Raw genomic sequence first — 23,528 nt, 5'->3', positions numbered from 1 at the left:
AGCAATTTCCAAGCCTCAGGAAAACTAATGTTATGTGTCATTTCAAATGCTGCACCTATTTTTTCTCCAACTATTTTGGGCAAGAACAAAAGTAGGAAGGGTGAGAACCATTGCAGTTGACACAATGTGAATCCATGTCACACTCATAGGCATCGTGGTCCTTGCCACCACAACGAGCACGTCAGGGAACCACGACATGACGTCTTAGAGTGGCCGAACCTCTGACATTGAAAACATTGAAGAGGATTTGGAATGTACGGCAGTACCCTGCAAATTAGATAACCTGCCTTGATGGTGGCAGATGCATGTGGTGATGTAAATGTCAAAACAAGGTTATTTCTTGGCAGTGTAACTCCATCTTTGTGAGTGGAGATGTGCCTCACTGCAGAAACTCCTTGAGCGGAGAGACCAGTGAGAATCTCTGACTCAGGGGCGTTCTTCAAATCCCTCTCAACAAAAACTCCTCGTGATGAATTCAAGGTGGCATGAGGGGTAACCTCAATAGGCATATTCCCAATTGCTTTTGAATTCAAGAGGAGTTCACAGTGTTGGGATGTGAATGTTTCAACAAATATGTCTCCAGCTCAAAGCTTCTTTACTGACTTTGGAGAGCCAGCAAGTCCCTCTAGTCCCTTCTGAATAAAAAAGGGGGACATTTACCCTAAAGGTTTTTCTGAAAGAGAATGTAATATAAGAAAATGGGGTACAGGTGTTACAGATGTTAAAGACGTGGTTGTTTACCTATTGACTGTTTTTTCACTATTTTATTTAAATTTCTTGTTCGAGGATCCATAGGAAAAAAGGGAAATTTTGGTACCCAGTGACCCCACCATGGAGCCCTATGAGGGGATGCACTACAATGCCATGCAAGGACATTGCAGCAACGCCAGGGTTTTGTGAGCACTATACCTAAACACCAGCATCAGACACGATGTCCACAACACCCATTGAGAACTTCCAACACTGGTACTTGGTTGACTCTAGCCCAAGTGGACCAGCCGATTGACCCAAGGGGGGCCACCCAAAGGCTGCCCGTCTACAGGAATTGAAGGCCAAAGTGGTGTGTTAGGGTTGGACCCCTCAACCACCAGGATCCTCTCCTCCCCTTCACGGATCGCCATGCACAGCAAACACGTGGGTGGATGTTTAGATCCTAGAGGAGGTAAACTGAAAGAACAGAACCTTCTCTGGGAGGTCCCCTCACCATGTACAGGGAATCAACACTGATGGGAAAATTAGGTCAATCCACTAAGTTTGCTCAAACATGGGTATATCTAGTGGGAGAGACACATGTGATTAACTTATCACAAATCTTCTAGGAAAAAGAACACTATCTAACCCACATGAGTGCTTGGAAGTTCAGTACTAAGTGGAAGACATCATAGAAAGAAATTTCCATTCAGTAGTTATATCCTTCCTCACAAAAAAATTCTGATGTGAAAGAAAGAAATAGGCCAAACATAAGATATGAACTCCCCACACACTAAAGCCTGCATTTACCCAGCAGGCATAGTTTACCCTGAGAACTGGGAACTCAAGTCAAAAGCCCTGTCAACTGTCACTGAAATTTTGTCATTGCACAAAGAACAAATATTTTTAAAACAAACAAGAAAAAATCAAATACAAGAAGATGAAACTTGAAGTTATGAAACTGATATAAAATTGTGATAAAGAATAATCAGAATTTATCAAGTGTAGGATGAGTTAAAACACATATTGACACATCAAAATGCCAATCGATAAAGTAAGGAATCTCCTAGAATAGTAGAGAGAGCTAGCTATGTCAGTGTAGGTGATGCAGTATGATTGGTAGAAAATAGTCACAGAAGCAGCATGTCCTGCAATGGTGCAAAACTGATCAGTATAAAGACTGGTGCATTTTTTAATCAATATTTTGAGGTACTACAAGTATTGAGATAGCTTTCAGTGAGAGGAGATAATACTATTTCAGCAAAAGTTTAGTCTGTTGTTAAGAGCAAAAACTCCAGCACATGGCTATCTTTTTCTTCCTTTATATATTAGTTTATGGACAGTGAAATTGCAGTTAAGTTTTATTTTTATTTAGTTAATTGTGTGATACTTGTGTTTTAAAATTCATATTTGAAAGGTTTAATGATTTAATTTGTGAAAAGATAAAAAAACTTGAAATTATACACATAAGCTATCTTAAGGCTACTCACCAAAGATAAAACGTACACATTTCCAATGCTTATTTTAAACATTTCATTGCACTGTGCATTGTGATAAAAGTTAGTGATGTTGTAGAGGAAATCGCAAGTAAAATATAAATATTTACCTTAAAAATTTTTTTGACATTCATTTATGAGGTTGTAAAGGCTGTGCAAATGAAATATGAAAACTATAAATACATTTTGAGTATAAACAGCAGAAAAAATCAAAACTATTTTACTTTTCTCAAACTACATAGTTTTAGGAAGATTCTTATCAAATTTCAGAATTTCATCCATTAGTTTCATTTCTGTAAAAAGCCCGACTGTTCCTGTACCCTTAATTAAGAAATCTAGAATTCTTCCCTACTTTTTCACTATGTCTGATTGGTTGGTAATAATACCATACCATCATCGCTTCATTGACAAAACCTATCAGTCTTCTTAGGTTGTTCTTCCCTACTTTTCCACAGTATATATCTTTTTTTTTCTCTTTCATTTCAAAATAATTAACAAATTATTCCTGTATCTTTTGGATACTTATTTGGAAAAACATATACCTCTGCATCATAATGCCACTACAGCAGCCATTTTGGTTAACAGCCAGTGGTCAAAATATGGACATGAAAATGGAAACACAATGCTGCCATAACTGCAATAGAAAAAAAAACATGACAATATCATCCATTTAGAGATGCATATGTCTTAACCAGAGTAGAAAAACAAAAAACATTAAGTTTCTATATTGATTAAATATTTTTAGCTATGGTTATTAAGCTACAGGTAGGTTTCCAAGTCATTAAATTTAAGGAGTGATAAATGAAAAACAAGAAACTGATTAAAACTGTTGAATTTTAATTATTACACTAAAAAAAGTTGTAGTTTTGAAATTATACGATATATTGTTGTCTGCTCACCCCCCTTTTTTTTTTTCCAAAGCTACTCAAGGACTATCTACACTGACTGCCCCTAATCCCTAATTTTGACTAGGGAGAAGGCAATTAGTCAACAATTAAGACTTTTTACAGATGACTAGAAGGATTTACCATTGTATCATAATGTCATAATAGCTGACAAAGCAAACAAGTTCATTGCTGAATTTTGAAACTGTGATATGTAGACCATAAGTTCAGTGCCTCAACCAATAGGCCAAGCCAAATACTTCATAAAATGAAGCACACACATAGCAACAGATGCCTACACCAAAGATGTTATGCAGCAAATTCAATATTTTACACATGCACAACTTATCAATATATAAAGACCTACTTTGAAAAAAATAACATTTCATTAAATAAGCAAAGGAAATAAGATTACCAACAGTATTTAGTAGATCTGTATATTGACTATTTAAGGCAGAAACAAGGTTATATGTTGTATGTACAAAATTTCAAACATGAGCCAAAGGGATTGCACTTCTACAGCAGAGAACTCTGATAAGGAGTTGCCAGAAGTTGTTTGTTTGATAGGCTCATACAAGAAACAATCAAGGATGGGCTCTCCATGTCTGGCAACTAGCCTTGTCACAGGAGTATTAATACCTTGACCTTAACACAACTTGCAAGTCAGACTGAATATGCAAAAGACCCATCTCGCATGCAAATAGTGCCTTATCTTGTATGTTTCTCAATGGCATAGATAAAAGAACAGGTTATAAAACCATTAATCAATATTATAAATTACCTGTATTTTTATTTCCTATGCATTTTGTCTATACAGTTACCAATATTTACTTCTTTTTACAGAAATGTAGAATGCTTTATAATATACTGAAATGAAGTAACCATCTTTTGCACATCATCAGAATCTCAAATGGCTCCCCAAACTACAACTGAAGTACTATTGTTTTACTATGACTGACTTACAAATAGTTCAATGAAAGTTCTTTGGAGGATAGTTATAAAACCCAGATACATCAGTATCCAAGAACTATGCAAAAGTAAGCATGCAAGAAAGAACAGAAACCTCTGATAGCCTATGTAATGTCCACTGCTGGAAATAGGAATGTCTTCTGTCTAGATACTCTGTCATTGCATTTTATATTAAGACTTGGGCATGTCTGCATATGTCCTCCAACAGTAGCAGCTACTTGACACACATCATTCTGTAATTTCTTATAGCTATAATAATTCATTTTGTTGATTTTGAACAACTTAACTGTGTATTAACTTTTATGATTGAATGGAAATGCACTGTCACCCTTTTCACTGTAGCAACAGCATTGCTACTGTCCTAGATATTTCCCATTCATACAGATAATCCTTCCATTTGTCAACTATGCAACTTTGTGAAAATACAGTTAATACCCAAGATCTTTTCATTTGTGACATAGTATCTATATTCTATGTCACTTGTATATGATATCATAAAAATGGTCATTTTACAGACGATTCTCAAGATGTCTATTACTTAAAAAATAGCACCCAAATTTTGATTTTATTTTTATATTAATAATTTTTCAAATACAAAAATACTGTTTAATATCTAACCTTTTTAAAGAAAAGATTGGCAAAGTAATTTAATTAAACAGATTTAATTACTGACACTGCTGAAATTAAAATTACAAGAAAAATTTAAAATATTAAAATGCTTTGATTGTTTCAGATGTTTAGTGTATTCAGTTGACTTGTAATTCAAATATAGATCTTTGGGAAGATTTTTAAAAACTAGACTATAAAATTAAATTCAAAATATATAACCACCAACATATGAAATTATATGGATAATGGTGAGGCACCAAGAAATAAAAACTGCAAACATACTACCTCTTAACCTCTTTACCAATTACCCCAAGACAATCTCAGAGCAAACTTTACTTTTCCATTTTGTAGCATTGGTCTGAGTTTTTCTGCTCTGTGCTACTGCTACTTAACATCACTAATTACAAAAGTGAGTAACAATAGTATATGCACTTAGAGTCCATTATCCTTCTTCCAAAATTGGATTGTGTGCAGTGACCTGATTCAAGAACTATCACAAAATATCCAAATTCTAATTAATGAAGTCAGATTAAAGGTAAAGATTTTTCTTTTCTATTTTGTATAAATATATACTGAATTATTTTCCTGTTTTTCTGCACTGTAATACCAAAGAATTGCTGGTTATTATAGTTTAAGTAATTTTGTTTTTTGCATACAAGTGAAACAGTGAATGCAGGAATACAGTAGTTTTAGAAAAACGGAGATTTGGTTCAAAAGGGGTGTAGTCATGTTATTCTAGGTCAATTACTCTCAAATCTATCTACTGACTGCAGATATTTTATTAGTATTATCTTTTTATATTATTTCTAGCTTTACATATTTGCAATGTTCATATTTATACAGGATTGTCTAAAGATTAGCCTTACACATACAACTTGATTATATATATTTTCCCCAAGACTAAAAGATATGTTAGACAATTTCCTGATAAATAAGAAACTTACCATTAACTTCATAAGTTCCTGCTGGAGTCTGAAAATAAAAGGTGAGTATAATTTCAATACATGAGACACTGCAGTACAAACAAAACTTGTGAGATACTAAACTCTCCAATTTAACCCTTTCACAACTAGTCATTGCATTTGATGACCTGCATGACAAATATTATTTTTGAATTTATATCAATAGGTTTAGAATCAAATTGTAGATTATAATTAAAACTTTAATATTATATACAAGTCAATTTCTTAATTTAAAAGTAAATATTAAAAGAACACATTAAAATACAGATTTTAATGAGACACATGGTATGTTGAATGCAGCACTGTTTATAATTAGATGTAAATTCAAAACACTGAGCCTATAGTTTCATACAAATTAGGAACTCAAATTATTAATATTAACAATCTAACTTGTAAAATAACAACCTCATATATTTTTATTTTGCTGAGATATGGCTTATGTACTGAATCAAACATGATAGTCCTATTCAACTGTCTCCATTTTTTATATATTCTTCAATATATGACATGTGAATAACTAATCAACAGCTTATAATGTCTTCTAGTAGTTTTCTCATCCATTTTAATTTTTGAAAAAGATAACGTTCTTTCAATCCAAGTGTTCAAGAAGGTAGTTTGTGTCTGTAGTATATGCTTGAGGTTTCATATTTTTTAAAAATCTAAATAACTCTTAGTTACTAAGTTTAATAAATTATGCTGGAATTATATGGTATCAGTGTACTTATTTGTGGTTTTATATATAACTGTGTGTGTGTTTAAAAAACCTAAAAACAACTGTTTGATATCATCCATGTGTGAAATTTTAGAAAGCTTAACAACCTACTAGAAAGGTCATAGTGAGGAGAGATAAAATGTTTGCTTTATTTTTTGATTTATTGTTTTATGTTTTAAGAAAAATAAGTTCAATAATTTATTTGAAATAGTAATATTCTATGTACATCTATATAAAGTGTAATAATTGAGATATGACTATATTACAAAATACTATTCAACTAAAACACAGCCAAGACAGGGAAGGCTAGGGTCAGTCATAATAAATTACTAGATACCTAACATGAGTGCACACATGTCACATCAATGCAAGTTATGTAATATTAGCTAGGCATGACTGGAAGTTCAATATAATAAAAATAATAAATAAATATGTTCATATATAGCATTATGAAGCTTATGCTAGTTAAACTAAACATTTGTATTTTTGTGTTATAATATGTAGGCATTTAGCACGAAAAAAGCATAATTTATATTTATTTCATATTTATGATGGTTATCAGGGTGACTAAGTGACAGACCCCAAATAGTTATAGAAAATAAAATATAAAGTCTTATTGAAAAACGTTTCAAATGTATTTAGGACATTTTAAAGATTATGCAAGAAATATATTAGATTCTTGGGATGAAGAATAGTTTTTAATCATAACATGAAATTACTTTGCACTTAGATTAGCAACAAAAAAGAATGTTTTCACAAACAAATCTTTAGTAAAAATATTTCATTAAAAATCATGACTTTTGTATACAAAATATGATGTGTATGTAATCTTCATGGAAATCTACCAAGACACATGAAGATACACATACTGTAACAAAAGTTATAGTGCAAATTCTTAGCATGTGCAAGTGTTTAGGCAAACTCATGTACATCATACCAAACCTGTAGTAAAAGGGTTAATACACATTCATTATCATTATCTTTATGGTTGGGAATAATAATAATTTTGAGTTAAAATTGTTCTAATCAACAGAACTGTTTTAAAACAAAAAGACAAAATCAGTCACACAAAATAATGCAGAAATAGTTTATTTTAGTGTGTAACTAGCAAAACAACTATTCTGTAACCAACAAGCCAGTCTGAAACTGGAAACTTAAATATCTAACAGTTAAGAGGTCTACTGTGTAAGTTAAAAAACAACTAACATTTAAAGACTTAATATACCTTAAGCATAAGATTTAAACATCAAAAATTTGTATTTATACTACTTGTTTTCAATCATGTGCACTAATACAAAATTTAGAAATGTCATGAGATTACAAATTAACAAAGTAAAATAGACCATTTTAATCCATTTGTTATTCTTGTTCCCCAAAGGGAAAAGCTGAGTGATTAACCTGATTATCTACAAGCATCTATTACATCAAACAGTGTCATCTATATGTACATATATATAAAAGTAAAATCTGTTATAAGTTTGCTAACTTCACACACGCTATTTGTCCACTCTACAAACTTGTCAGAGTGACTCCTACAGTCCCTAGAAGTAAAATGGATGGTTCACAATTCTGTTTGTCCATCTGTCATACCAATATCTTTTGGCATGTAACAGTATAGTTACATTGGGTTTGAGGATAGGTTGGTAGAGATAATGATAAGTAATAAAACTGATTTCTGGTATATACATGCACCATGCTTGGTATTGCTAGCATATGAAAATTGTAATAATTAGCTAACATTTTCCATTATGTTTGCTTGGTTGTCAAAAAGACACACTTACACAACATCATATTTTGCTCAATTTGAACCCCCAGATACAACTATATAATAACCTCGACAGTTTGGTCACACCACATTTCAATTTTGCAAATGTCAAAATTAAATCATACTTCTTTAGATTAATAGACTAATAAAGCTAAAACTAGGTAGACTGTCCAAAGAGTAAACTCCAAAATTATAATTTTCTTATACTGAAAATATATTTCCTACAGATACTTACCTCCTATAAATAGCTATTCTATTTCAGTGCTGCCCGCTGTGGTGTGCAAAAAAACATTTGCCTATAAACCTTGAGCTCTCACATACCTTACAATCAACATGTTTAAATGCAACTTTCATGTAAATCATTAGATGATAATCCTCCATTAATAACAGTGCAACAAACTCTCCCAACAATTGAACCCCTGTATTTGATTCTACCAAACTTATCACTGAGTTTTAGCAGAAAAACGGAAGCACCAGTTTTCACTGGGAACAAATGGTAGAATGTTTGAGAGGAGGGAAGTACATATTGGGAATATATTTTCAGTAAAGGAAAGTTATGCTTTATATATGGTACTTTACCTTGTCTCAAATAAATAATTAAAATTCCATATTGAACAGCAAGAAGGATTGTTGTGAAGAAAAAAAAGCAGCATTTCTTGAAAGCATTCAAAAAACACCCTACAAGAACAGATCCTCACAGTAGAGGAGCATATGTGGGAGGCATCACTACATTTGTACCAGGTATTCCCTCTCTTTTTTGCACATGTCTGCAACACCACATTCCACACAGGAGAAAATAATGAGATAGGGATCCAAACCACCATGTAGCAAACTTAGCTGGAGTGTTGGTGAAAGTAAAATAATGTTTCCTTAAGTGTAAAGTGGCTATGTCACAATGGACTGTATATGGCAAGTAACCTACATCCAAAATTCAGGCCATGGGGAACTAACATTCATGTAGGGGTAGGATAAGGATCATACCATCAGTAAAGTCAACTACAGTACAAAACCCAGCTACCAGGAACTGACATCCATGGGAGTAGGAAAAAGGGTCATATAGGCAGCAAGTCAACAACAATCCAAAACCCACCTATTTGATGGGGCTAGGAAAGAGGATCATACTATTTACACCTTAACTTCAGTTGACGGAGTAAATCTCATATCCCCCCAAACTGCAAACTGGACACATGATAGCAACATAATTAACTTTTCAACCAATCCAGACACATAATGTCTTGATAATCAGTACTGTAAAGATTATTTCTGCAATGTTAACTATCTCATTCACAACTAATCCAACAGGTGCTGCCCCTAGCACAATAACATCCTTGGTATAGTATAAGAGGAACAACTACATTAATCAGGCAAGTACTACTATCGTGAGTCTCAACAAGAATGAAAAAACACAAGTACAACTGAGTGAGGAAACAGACTCCTGTAATACACACTTGAGGATTTACACTAATTAGTTCTGAATCCAAAATCCAGTTACTGGAAACCAACATCTCTGTGGATGTGGGATGAGGGATCCCAGGTGAAAGAGTGAATTGTAATTTTTACAGCTCACTCCAGATATATCACGTCCCCTCAAATTCACATGGAGATGGAACATCAGATTTGAAGACATCTCCTCATAAACACCAGGAAATGCCACCATACTCTCAACTGAACAATTTTATTATTGTATGTATCATCTATCATCATACTATTAAGGAGGATGCCTCAATGGTCTACCACTCCTGCAGCTTTGAACTGGAAAGTGGTAAGAGCTCCTGTACTCCACTGGAAGAAAGAGCAGCAGATAGACTGGAGGAATAAGACAAGGTAATGGGAGGCCACAAAAATCCTATTATGAAAAGTAGATCATATATGATTTAGTCAGTTAAAGGCATAGCATGAATGGGAAGCTATTCACTTTTACTTTACCTATGACTTCCACGGGTGAGTGTAGTCCAGAACATCCATATCAAAGAAACAAATAGATTGTATGGACAAACCTACAGGCAATTTTGTGGAATGCCCCATCTTAATAGTGAACATGCTATAGCCATGAAAATTGGAAATAAGAAGTCAACATGGCATGACAGTGCATATTTGACAATAAGGAACATAACAAGCTAAACAAATAAGCAACAGATCAAAACCACATTTGAAGATGGAGGAATACAAAAAATTAGATGAAATGCTAGTGATTGAGGTTGACATAGAAGGGGTAAAGTAAAAGGATGAGGTAACAGAGAGGACGACTGGAGCTGGAGCAGTTGTGGGAACCAAGGTTGTGCTGACCAGTATAGAGCAATGAATAAGACTCAACAAAAAGTGACATGGATGATCAAGATCTTTTGAAGATGACAGATGGAAAAATAAGCACACAAATATCTTCAAAACCTGACCAAGCACATGGTCAGAGCAAGAGGACAAGGAACCAGATATTAAAACTGAGGTAAACTGGTGTTGAGGAATGTGGCAAATGCTTCAAGGTGAGGAGAAAGACACTGAAGGATTAAGAAACCATTTCACCAGATAAACATTGTCAGGACAGGAAAACAATAGGCAACAACACCAAATGCACATGATAAACATTGGTTATTTGTTTTGCTTTTAATGGCACAAAACAATAAGGTTAACTGTGCCAAACAATTGGTAAAAGACTGAACCAATCTTTGTAAATAATAGAAATTGTTTCATTTCTTTTTGGAAGCAAAACAATTCCCTAAAAAACATTAAAAAGGTAAAAAAAACAATAAAAACATATCAATAAATATACAATAGTTAATATTAAAAAACAAGGTAAAATAGTACATGTTAAAATCCAAGAAAAAGGTAAAACCTAAACAGAATTAAAAAGGACAATGACCAGTAAAAACCTAAAAACAGTCAAGATGGATAGCCATTGTCAACAACAACAACACTGTCTAAAGTCAGTAATAAATTCTGAAAGTAAACATGTCTAAAATGGTATCACTGCCTAAGATCATTATGACAGCACAACAATAAAATTTAGGTTATTGTGATGTGTCACAAATGCCACACAATGGTAATTCAGTACTAGATAATAGAAAACGATGAGTTAAAAAGCTGTGACCAATTTCTTCCTTATGATCCCTGCAGAAGGTAGATGGGCAAAGAGCATTAATAAGTTTGATCTGAAAAAGCTTGTTGAAATGTTCTTCACCCCAAACTGACTGCTAACTGGCTAATGTTGCCTGGTATCCAGAAAAATCTGATACAAACAGGTGACAAAGAAAATTGGGCCTGCCAGTTCAAAATATCAAAGAAAATAGGGTAAGAAATCATGTGAAGTGATTCCAGGGCCCCGTAGACAGCTAAGACAGTCTGTGTAAACAGTGAAGTCGAAGTATTGGTTAGCTTCTACATAATCCATGGTAAGAGAGAGGATATACAAATCATCAGTAAACACATAAACTGTAAAAGGGAGTCTGTACACAACCACAGAGCCATAACAAATCAAAGCAGAACCCACAGAGGCATTTGATTTTGAACCATATGTATAAATAGCTTCTGAGGGATGATTTGAACCCAGAATATCAATCTTCTTCAGATGACTCAGAGGAAGATCACATTTGAATCGTAACATGCCATATAGGAATGGGCCAAACTCTAGACTCAGAAATGTTGCCCAGTGCAAACACTGAAGATAGAGAGGTGGTTCATGAGACAAGTGTATAAACTCTGAACCAGTGAAGTGCAGAATGCTTCTATGCAGAGCCAGAGCTCCTGATAGTAAATAAAATCTAGCACTGTAAGTGCTGAAGGCCTGGCTGAACTGCAAACCAAAGACCTATAATTGAGTTTGATCTTATAAGGGCATGATACAGCTTTAGCACAGAACATTGATTTGCTCCCCAAGAGGTGGAAAAGATAATGCAGAGGATGTTCAGTGCCTGGTATACCTCACACAAAGCTGTTTGATGTGTGGAATAAAAGCTTGCAGTGAAAAATAACACCCACTACAAGAATATCATCAGCCAAAGCTCAGCATTAGGATGCAATCCCTGCTTGTGACAAGCAGATACAAATGTTTTTTGAAGAAACAAAAGAAAAACCATGTGCGACTGTCCTTTGCATGAGACAACAGGTCTGAAGTTCGATAAACCTCATGTTTAATAAATGACATGAAACATGGATGTGGTTCACATAAAGACAGTTTGCAACAGTCAGAGAATGATGAGTGATAGTGTTTATCTAAATATTGAAGTGACACTCCAGACACAGCCCTAAGGGACTCCTAATTCCTATGGGAATGAAAGAGAAAGTGTAGAACCCATGTGGACCTAATATTGCCTGTAAAGTAAAGAATTCTGAATAAAATCAGGAAAATGGCCAAACCATCTGTAGAAGCAGAGGTCACAAAAAATTCCATATCTCTACATCATGTCATAGGTCTTCTCAAGATCAAAGAAAACAGATGTTTTATCTTAAAAAAGACTTCCCTGATCAATGTTTCACATCAGGTGGCCTATGATAAAGCATTTTCAGTGGATGAGAGGAAGTTGTTTGAACCCAATAAGATGAGCATTGACCGTCCTCTCTAAGGCCTCACACAAACAGCTCATCAAAGCAATGGGTCGATAGTTTGTAGGAATCTTGGGATACTTCCAAGACCTAGAAAAGGGTAGTATAATAGCCTATATTAATCATCAGGAAAGATTCTCCTGACAAATCCAACTGTAAATAACAAGGATAGAAATAGACGCATGAGGTAAATGACGTAACATCTCATGATGAATATTGTTTTGTCCGACTGATGTACTTATCTTCAAACTAGTTTCACCACAGTGAATGGGCAATTGTAGTCATGGAAATCTACCTCCCAAAAAGAAAGTGGTGATTTCTCGGCTCAAGTCTTGATGGCCAAGAAGGGTATGTAGGAAGCAGAAGAGCTGGATGAATAAGAAAATCTCTCTCCAAAGATGTTAGCAATGTTGAGAACATTGTCAACTTCCCAGCCATTGTAAAGCAATATTCAAAGGGGTTGAAAAATGTACAACCTATAGATGCTGGAGGTGAACTTAATTAATCTAAGATTTCTATGACTTTGACTGATCTGCTGAGTACGTGCACAGACCCACTAATATACAATGGAGTTAGAAAGAGAGAGATACTGTCAAAAAGTCTCCACTATGAAGGAGAATACTGTGGAAAACATGTTGAGGTCACAGGAACAGAAAGAACAGCTGCCTGGACTATACAGTCAGTCAACAGATGGCACATAAACAATAGCAAGATCAAGCTCCATGAGAGTGGGAAAAGAGGGCCAGTCAGCTCAGTTGAATTTCCACAGTGGTAAGCAGGTCAAGTAGCATGGACCATGGTTAGTTTCCTGCAAGATGATCATTGCTTTTGGTCACTCTCCACATTTCAAACAAAATGAAAATAAAGTGAGGCTGAGCAGACAGATAAATCTGGAACTGCAAAAGACTGACTGGATTGGTTGGTTGATTTAGTGTTTTATGGCACAAAGCAGCTAAGCTATCTGTGCCACACATCTGGTAAAAAGTTGAAAGTAAATTTAGTAAGATTCATAAAAGAAAATTAAGATAAAACAAAAAACAACAACATATAAATAGCATAAAACCAATGTTTCCATCTAGTCTACAATGTTAAGTGAAAAACTATAGTTGTAAAGAACTCACTGTAGCATAACTAAGTATCATAACTTGCCAGGAAGACTAACAGATAAGTTCAATAACCATTGTTTTCACCTGAAGTTGGCATTTCCAGTCCTGGTTTTGTGTTATTTGACGTTATGGCCAATTACAGAAAGTAATACAAGTTTTAAAAGACTTGTAGCAAAATTTTAATTATAGCTCACCAGGATGACTAACAGGTAGTTCAAACAACAGAGTTAGCACCCTGAAGTTGGCCTTTCAAGTCCTGGTTTTGAGTTATTTGACATTACAGCCATTTTCTAATTTCAAACTGAACTAATTGCACTTTGATATTTAAAAAGGAATCACTTTAAAAAAGGTCTAATGTTTTGTTTGTTTGTTTTGAATTTTGCACAAAGCTACAAGAGGGCTATCTCCACTAGCTGTCCCTAATTTAGCAGTGTAATACTAGAGGGAAGGCAGCTAGTTATCACCACCCACCGCCAACTCTTGGGCTACTCTTTTACCAACGAATAGTGGAATTGACCATCATATTATAACACCCACATGGTTAAAGAGCGAGCATATTTGGTGCAACAGGGACTTGAACCCCCGACCCTTAGATTACAAGTCAAGTACCTTAACAACCTGGCCATGTCGGGCCCAAGGTCTAATGTATAAATTAAAAAACTTAAGTAGCATTCAAAAGATTAATGGCCTTTACAAAACTAAAAACATTCCCAGGGTGAACAGTGTCATTATTGCAAAGAATGCTGTTTAATGTTACGGATAAACCTTGGGACAAAACATGTTTAAAATGGTGTCATCGTTGAGAGTGGTATTGATGGAAAGACAGTAAAATGTGGCTTATTGTGACCTGAGTGTTACACAGACAGAAAACACATTAGTGCATCAGTCCCAGATAAAACAATGAGTTAAAAAACTGAATAAAGCGTAGTCTAGTTAGAACAACTTTCCAATCCTTATGGAAGCAAGACAGCCAAAATCCAAAAGAGGGTTTTATTTGAAAATGTTTGTTATCACGTTGCTTAACCCAAGTCAACTGCCAACTGGCACAGAGCTGAGCCTTGAATACAGGACCATAGTTCATGTATGGAACAGGCACAGCAGTGATAGTGCCAGAACAGACAGATTTAGCTGTGGTGTCGACGAGCTCATTCCCGCAAATACCAATGTGGCCTGGTATCCAGAAGAACTGGATAGAAGTAGATGTTAAAGAGAAATGGGCCAATGGGTTTTGAATATTGGCAATAACAGGGTGTGAACTAATGTGAAGCAATTCCAGGGCCAGTAGTGTACTAAGCAAGTTAGTATAAATAGTGCAATTTGAGTACTGCTTAGCTCCTGTATGATCCAGGGCAAGAAAAATGGCAGACAGTTCAGCAGTGAACACAGAAGATTTAGAGGGGATTCTGCACACAACCACTAAACGATAACAAACCATGGCAGAGCTCACACAGTCACCTGGTTTCGAACCATCTGTATAAATAGAAATGGAAGAATGGTTCGAAAGGTGTTCAGCAAATAACAGACAGTATTTCCAATTGGGTGTGTCTGCTTTTCTCAGATGACTTAAAAGAAAGGTCACATTTGGGGACTGTAGAAAGCCATGGTGGGATGGGCTGACAAGTAGATACAGCAATGTTATCCAAGGACAGACCAAGTTCATCCAACTGCACCTGGATACGAAGGTCAAAAGGAGCAATGGCAGATTGTCTGTTATGAAAAAGAATAGTGCAATGAGGAAGGAAAACATGACCCCAGGTGGGATGCTTTGGTAAGGAACAAACTTGTGAAGCATATAGTAAAGACAGTTGAAAACAGCAGAGGTGCAAAAAAGGTTCATGAGACTCTGTGTATAGGCTTTGAAGTATGGAAGTGTGGAAAGCCCCAGTGCAGAGCTGAAGTCCCTTATGATGAATGGGATCTAGCATATTTAAGACCATGATCCTGGCAAAGCCACAGACCAGTGATCAATGGTCTAGTTTTGATCGATTAAGAGCACAATATATCTTTAGCATAGAACATTGATCTGCTCCCCAAGTGGTGGAAGACAGGACAAGAAAGATATTCAGTGTTCTTGTACATTTGACCTGTAGCTGCTTGATATAAAGGTAAGTTTACAGTCAAAGATAAGCCCCAGGAATTTTGTCTCAGAAACCACAGGCAGCACAACTTTATCAATACAGAGTTCAGGATCAGGGTGAATAACCGTTGGCAGTAAAAGTGCATGCAAACAGTTTTAGAGAGAGAGAGAAGTTAAAACCGATTGAGGGCAGTCTGTAGCTGCCACTCAATGTGCTTCATGTTTGACAACTGACAAGAGATGTGAAAGTTGTTGACATAGAGCCCGTTTGCAACAGTAATAAGAAGTTGTCCAGAGATGGCATTAATCTTTATACTGGAAAGTTTGACACTCAAAACACAGCCCTGAGGGATTCCAAATTCCTGTAGAAAAGAGTGGGAAAGTGTCGAATCAAAACGAACTTGGAATTACCTGTCCATTAAAACATTTTAATAAAAATGAGCAAATGGACTCGACCAATATAAATGGAGGTCTCCCAAAATGCCATACCTCCATGTTGTATCATAAGCCTTCTCATTGTCAAAGAATACTGATAAAAGATATCATCGTTTGACAAGGGCTTCTCTGATTGAGATTTAAAGTCAAATTAGGTGGCCCATAGTGGAGTGCTGTCATTGGAACCCACACTGAGTGAGCGACAGGAGGTTGTTTGATTTGATGAACCAAACAAGATGAGCATTACCATCCTCTGTAAGGTCTTATAGAGACAGCTTGTCAAAGCAACTGGATGGTAGTTTGAAGGAATCTGGTGATCCTTCCCAGGTTTAGAGAAAGGAAGGACAATAGCCTGGTGCCAGGCATCAGGAAAAACATTCTCCTGCCAGATCCGATTAAAAACAATCAAAAGAATAGCAAGAGAAGCAGGAGATAGATAGAGCAGCATTTCATAGTGTACATCATTAGGCCCAAGCGATGTACTGCCAGACCAATGAAGGGCCAATTTGAGTTCCACCAGTGTAAAGGGATAATTATAGTCACAGAGACAATCAGCTCAAAAGGAAAGAGGTGATTGCTCTGCCCAAGTCTTGATGGCTAAGAAGGTGGAGGAGGAAGCAGAACTGCTAGATACCCAGCAAAAGCTTTCACCTAGAGTATCAGCAATGCTCCTGGTATCATCTACTTCCTGGCCACCAAAGAGGAAGATCAAGACAAGGAGAGAATTATATTGCCTACTGGCCTATCAAATCTTGTCCCATATGACTTTGGAACTGGTGGTAGAAGACATGCTGTTTGTGAACTTAATCCAAGAGTCCTTCTGGCTTTGATGTCTTACCCACCAAGCATGTGCATAGGCCTGCTGGAAAGTGATGTGGTGCGAGAGTATGAGATACCTACAAAAAGTATCCCAGGCCAGTTTTTGAGCCTTTCGTGCCATATGGCAGGCAAGATTCCACCACGGATGAGGATATTGTGGAAAACGTGTTGAGGTTTTACGAATAAACTGAGCAGCTGCCTGTATAATACAGTCAGTTACTGCTGCCACACAGTCATCTATTGATGGCTAACAGATGATGGTAGGATCAAGTTCTGCGACAGCAGTGAAAGAAGGCAAGATTGCTTGATTCAGCTACAACGGAGGCACACAGGTTGGGTGGTAACGACCATGGCCAGTCTCTCTCAAAATTATAGGAAAATTATCACTGCCTTATGGATTATTATCAACCCTCTTTGAAAAGTGGGAGAATAATGAAAGGGAGCAAACTGAGAGATCAATAACAGTAAAAGACAGAGTAGGTGCATGAAAATAAGTATAAGAACCACTACTGAAAAGAGAAAGATTGTGCTCAGAGAGCATACGCTCTACGGAGTGACCTCTCTCATCAATATTAGTACTTCCTCAGAGGGGATGATGTCCATTAAAGTCCCCTAGAATTAAATATGGAGATGGCAACTATTCAATGAGAACATCAAGGTCTAATTGATCATAGATCTCTCCAAGTAACAAGTAGAAAGAACAAACAGTAATGATACAAACCAAGGAAACATGGATGGCTACAGTCTCCAAGGGTGTATTGAGTGACAAAGACAGGGTGAGCACATGATGATCAACCAACAGTGCCACCCCTCCATCACACAGCCTGCCATTTCTGTACAAAGAAAACTGCTGAAAGGTGACTGTATGGGCAGCTTTCCGAAATGTTTCCTGTAAGGAAAGACATACAAGATGGTAGGAAGCAATCAGTGCTTTGATGTCATTAAGATTAGAATGTAAACCTCAACAGTTCCACTGTATCAAGGTGGCCATTTTTATTTATGTGTAGGAAAATTGGGTGGAGAGCCCTTCTGTTTACAATAACATCTTTCTTCTTTAATTGAGGGTGGTCTGTTGACCTCCATGGATCCTGCTCTGGGTCGATTGGGCAGGTCTTTATTGTTTGAAGAGGATTCCAGTGACTGAGGACTTGAACAAATGATTGCTTGCATCTTGGGGTTGTAAAGGGAAGCTGGTGAAGAGAAATGAAATTGACAGGATGAAGGAAAGTTTTCAGACTGGATGGTATGAATCAATCAGACCCTTAATGTCATCCAAATTGGAATGTAAGCCTCAACAGTTCTACTATATCAGTGTGGCCATTGTTATTTAGTAAGGGATGAGGGTGGAGAGTCTTTTGGTTTGTGACCACAGTGCTTCTCTTTAGAAGACAGAGGTCTCCATAGATTCTGCTTGAGGTCTTATGAGTAATTCTCTGCCAGAAGATGGCAAGTTTATTGACTGTAGATGTGACCATATAAAGGTTTTGCACCTCAGGACAGATGGAGAGGGACCCAAGCAGCTACTAGAAACAGAAGTAAGGACAGAGACGAGAGTCAACATGGGCTTGTCACTACCTTTTTTACAGAGGGAAATAAACTGAAAATAAGAGAAAAAGTAACTTCAAAAGGCATGGAGGGGGGAGGGGTCAATCTGCACACCCAAAGTGGAAAACAGCAGTGTATGTCATTGTTGGTATGATGGGACATGTTGTTAACAGTCTTTTAGCACTGTACCTTTTCTTGCCCGATCAATCTGGGACAAGAATGGGAATAAAAAAGTGAGAACCATCACAGTTGATGCAGTGAGGCTCCTGGACACATAAATTTGCCTTGTAGTCTTGCCACTATAACAGATGCAGTACAAAGAGTCATGGCAAGAGGTCTCAATAGCAACCAGATTGCTGACATCGAAAACACCACATAGATTTAGGGATATAGGGCCAAACCTTACAATGCAAGTAACTTGCCTTCACATATGTAGGGAGAACATGGAAAAACAAACATCAAAATTAGAAGACAAGTAGATCAAAGTACCCCATCTCTCAAGTTGAAAAATGTTGCATGGCTTAAACTCCTTGACAGAAGACACCTGTGAGAATCTCTTTTAGGGATATTGTCTCAGCAATAATTCCTCAAGAGGTACTCAGAGTAACATGGAGAGTAACCCAAATAGGTAAATCCCCAAAGTCTTGGACTTCAAGGAGTTAGGTGTGTTTTGGTTTTGATGTTTCAAATAGAATGTTTCCAGATCTTAATTTTCAGAGGGATTTGGGAGAAACAGTGAACCCTTTCAATCCCTTCTGTATCAAAAATAGTGACTTCTGCCCAAAAGAATTTCACTGAGTACATGATAAGGAATTGAGGTGCATTATCAATTGTAGCTTGGGAATAAGTATTAGATCCCTCAAAGCATGATTGAATCAATGGTTGTTTAACCTCAGCACCGAGTGGGTGAGATGTGTGAGAAACTGTGAAAAAAAGTTCAAATGTCCACTGACCTCACCCACAATGGAGCCCTATGAAGGGATATGCCACAGAGCTGAAAGCAAAATGCTTGACAGCAATCCCAAGGCATGATTAACATCATACCCAAATACCAGTATCAGACACAAAGTCCACAACAACTGCTTAGAATGTCCAACAACAGTGCTAGGTTGACCCTAGCCACAGAGGGCAAGCCACTAAAAGGCCACCCACTTACTGGAATTCAAAGCCAAAGTGTATGTCAGGGCTGACCACCTGACCCACCAGGATCTTTGCTTCATGGGTCACTATACACAGTAAACATGTGGATGGATATGCACATCCCAGAGGAGGTAAACAAAAAACAGAACCTTCTCTGGGAGATTCCATCCCCATGTACAGGTATCCACACTAATGGGACCTGAAAAAGTACATGCAATGATACAATTATTCAGCATATGAGCCCAAAAAGGGAGATACAAGGTTTAACTACAAAGGGAATGAGAAAATGTTGCCGTGGTGATTGAGATAAGCCACCACTGTAAAATTATAAAATTGATCAGGAACAGATGATTCCTGGCAAGATGAATAAACTGATCCAAGGCATGACATACTACCTAAAGCTCCAGGGATTTTGATATGGTAAAAACATTCACTCAGAGACAACCTACCCGAAGCTCCCTGCTAATTGACCTCTGCTCCCCATCCCTGAAGGGAAGTGTCCATGAAGATACATAAATTCTGGTGAGGGAGGGGAGGGGAGCATCTACCAACATGTCAGCCTTGTCCAACTACCAATTGCATGGGAAGGAAGAAGGGAAATGAGAGACTTCAAAGGATCCTATACAAGATTTCATTTGTAGTGGAGAACTGAAAGCTTCATCAAAAGAAATTGAAAATAGGGCTAGAGTGCATTGAATGTTGAGAAAAAAAACGGCATCCAAATGGACAAAATATTGAGTTGACCTAAGTAATGACTTCTCCAATTTGATTAATGAACTCACATGAATCATTTCCAGGAGCAGCAAATGAGTGAGACAGCCAATTGTCAATATAATGATGAAAACATAACCCTCAAGCGTACAAAAGTCAGATGGTGCCTTGACCACCCGACAAAAAACATGGGGCCTAAGTACGCACAAGGGGCTGGGCATAAAATTGATAAACTATACCATAATGAAAAAACCAAAGATAATTTTCAACTGAGGAGATATCAGGACATGCAGTTAAGCATTTACAATATCTTTCATGGTCATCCATAAACCAGGAGAAAAAGCCCAACAGAGTGTGAGAAAAAATTCCATGGTTAATCATGATATAATCAAAAATTGTTTAAGGTCGGATTTATCAATCATAGGCTGCCAGTTACTGATTTTCTTACATACCACAAACAACGTGGAATAAAAACCAGGAAAAGTTCAATGGCCTGCTGGAAGAGAAGATCTTGTACTATCTCAGACAGATGTTGATTGATGGTAGGATCCTGAAGCAATAGAAAAGGAATGGATATCTGATATAATGAAGGAGAGAAAACAGGTGACAAGTCCTTTGGATGATACTTGAATTACCCACAGATTCATTGCAAAAAGTTCCCAAATGTGAACAAAATCAGTCAAGCAAGCCCCAACTAGACCAAAACACATTAAGTAGAAACTTTGGAATCTATACATATAAAAATGAATTTTTGAAAATGTTTTAGAAACCAAAGAGACATTATTCATCAAACACATTTGAAATAGAAAGTAGTAGACTACTGGTGTGCTTATTTTAAAAGTGTAACTGTAATGAACACAGTACATTTAAAAAGTACTCATCTGTTTTATATAAAGGATAGCTGATGAGCTGATGCTTCATACTTAATTATACTGATGACTTCTCTACCATGGAACGGATACAAAATACTGATTATATCACTTGGTAGAAAATTCATTGTCAATTACTACGATCTCCTTTGATTAACCTTTTAGAAAAATACAATATGCATGCATAAACTTTAAAATGTCAAAAAAACCCACATCAAAACATCATATGAAAAATAGTTCACAAACTGCAAAAAAAACAACAAAAAAACAGAAAGGAGGAGAAATAAATCAAAGGAAGAAAGACTTGAAGCTGAAAAGGTTAGAAATTCATGTACAAGAATCTGATGAATTAAGAAGTAAAGGAGGCAACTGTAGCAAAAAGTTTGGGAGTAACTGTAGGGTTAAAGGATAAAAGGAAAAGAAAGAGAATGCATGGTTTAAATTACTTCATGGTTTATTAGCTTAAAAGTTTACTTATTTAGTGCTATAAATCATGAAAATAATCAACTAATTAAAATTACTTTCCGATTATTATTATGAAATATTCAAACTTTTCAAATGTTGGGTGAAAATATTTCATAAATGAATGTAATCAATTAAAAAGCCCAATGATTCATCAATTAAAAGTACACTAGTCACTCAGCTCCACCAAAAAAATTTTAAAAAACCTATAACCAAGTTACTGAAAGTACTAGGACCAATTTCATTTCCAATCAGCCAAAGTGACAGAAAAAGCCATTGCCAGCAATGTGGATAGTCTATATTTGTCATTAGTAGTAGGTTTAATTTTTACTTTTTTATTTAAAGTTAACATTTGGACAATGGACAATTTGGCCCTTCAAGGCTGTCCTTGTGTACCCAGCCTTCCAGAAATTAAACCCACCTTCCTCTCCAGCTAAAATATGTCAACAGCTTTATGCTTTTGTTCATAATGCCATAAAACCTGAAATAATTTTAATTTCACTGTTGTAGTATGGTGGTAGCAGCAGCTCTTCTTTGAAACCTTTCCAATAACATATATTTTAATTACAGTAATCTCAACTGAAAAATAATACAATTCAGGTCTAACCAGCACCTTACAGAATGAAATAATGATCACTTTTGACTAGTGTTCAATATTTCTTTATCAGTATATGTGCTATAATACTAACACAATATACATCCTAAAAATTAGTAAATGTTCTTTCATTTATTAATATTATTATTACTACTGCTATTAATATTAGTATCACCACTACAACTTATAAGTACTGAAATAGTTTCTCTCTCACTCTTACTGAGTCTCAGAGTTCCAACTTTTGTCATTGTTTTAGGCCCTTTGATATTTCACTTTTCAAAATATCTGTAGTATTTAAACTTCAAACTGAAAGTATTTATTTTAACTTTGTTAGTACATAAATTTACTGGGTAGTACTAATTGTACTAAGTAAACTCAAGATGTTAAAACTTTAAAATAAAAAAACTGTAGTTTGTTGAATTGATCTAATATCAGAAGATGACTTTTAAACATTACGAAAACAGCATTAACTTACTATTAATAGCAAAAAATAATACAAATGGTACTGAATTGTTACTGTTGGTGTTAAGACTTTCGGTCGGCTCACCTTTTGCTAACACTGTGCTGTCCTGTTTCTGTTTTATGATTATCTTCGGAACTCTTACGAGATGTTTCTGGAGCGACTGTTGCTGATAATGGGTCGATATTTTGAGAAGCCATAATTATATTTCTGTGACAGTAAACAAATAAAGATTCTGGGAGGTTGATACACACAATCTCTCAAACAGCGGAAAAAATATTGCAATTAACACAAGTTAACGCACTATCTTAGATATTAATGACAAAGACTCATAACGGTTACAATACACATTTCAGCAACTCGTTACCCGTATGCTATTGAAATGACCAATAAAATAAAGAAACATTGTGCACGACACCTAAACTTTAGAAGAAGAAAATCATTATATTATCACATTACTAGTAGTTCATAGTTTGATTACTTCATTATCCATAACATTTCACCGTAATTATAATTTAACACCTGTGTTAACGAAAATAAGTCAATATAAAATATTTATTATAATTTTTAAATGTTTAACACATAATGAACAAATGAAAACTTTATCCACTCTTAATCTACAGTAAATAACACCAAATTGGCGTTCACATGATATAGTGTAAGTATCAGACTACGCTAAAAATTGT

The 23,528-nt window shown here is 35.8% G+C and overlaps 1 protein-coding gene across 1 annotated transcript in view; it reads right to left on the bottom strand.

Annotated features, from left to right (window-relative positions):
• Positions 1-23,245, bottom strand: part of LOC143256948 (ubiquitin-conjugating enzyme E2 C-like) — a 39,556-nt gene extending 16,311 nt beyond the window's left edge. Inside the window, exons 1-2 of the mRNA XM_076514860.1 lie at positions 22,930-23,245; positions 5,593-5,620 (exon numbers count right to left, since the gene is read on the bottom strand). Of these exons, the coding sequence (XP_076370975.1) occupies positions 5,593-5,620; positions 22,930-23,042 (141 nt within the window). The 5' untranslated portion in view covers positions 23,043-23,245. The remainder of the gene's footprint in view (positions 1-5,592; positions 5,621-22,929) is intronic.
• Between the last annotated feature and the right edge of the window lie 283 nt (positions 23,246-23,528).

The sequence above is a fragment of the Tachypleus tridentatus genome, chromosome 7 (assembly GCF_004210375.1).
Source record: "Tachypleus tridentatus isolate NWPU-2018 chromosome 7, ASM421037v1, whole genome shotgun sequence".
Classification (NCBI taxonomy): Eukaryota; Metazoa; Arthropoda; class Merostomata; order Xiphosura; family Limulidae; genus Tachypleus; species Tachypleus tridentatus.
This window is presented reverse-complemented; position numbering and strand designations above follow the sequence as displayed.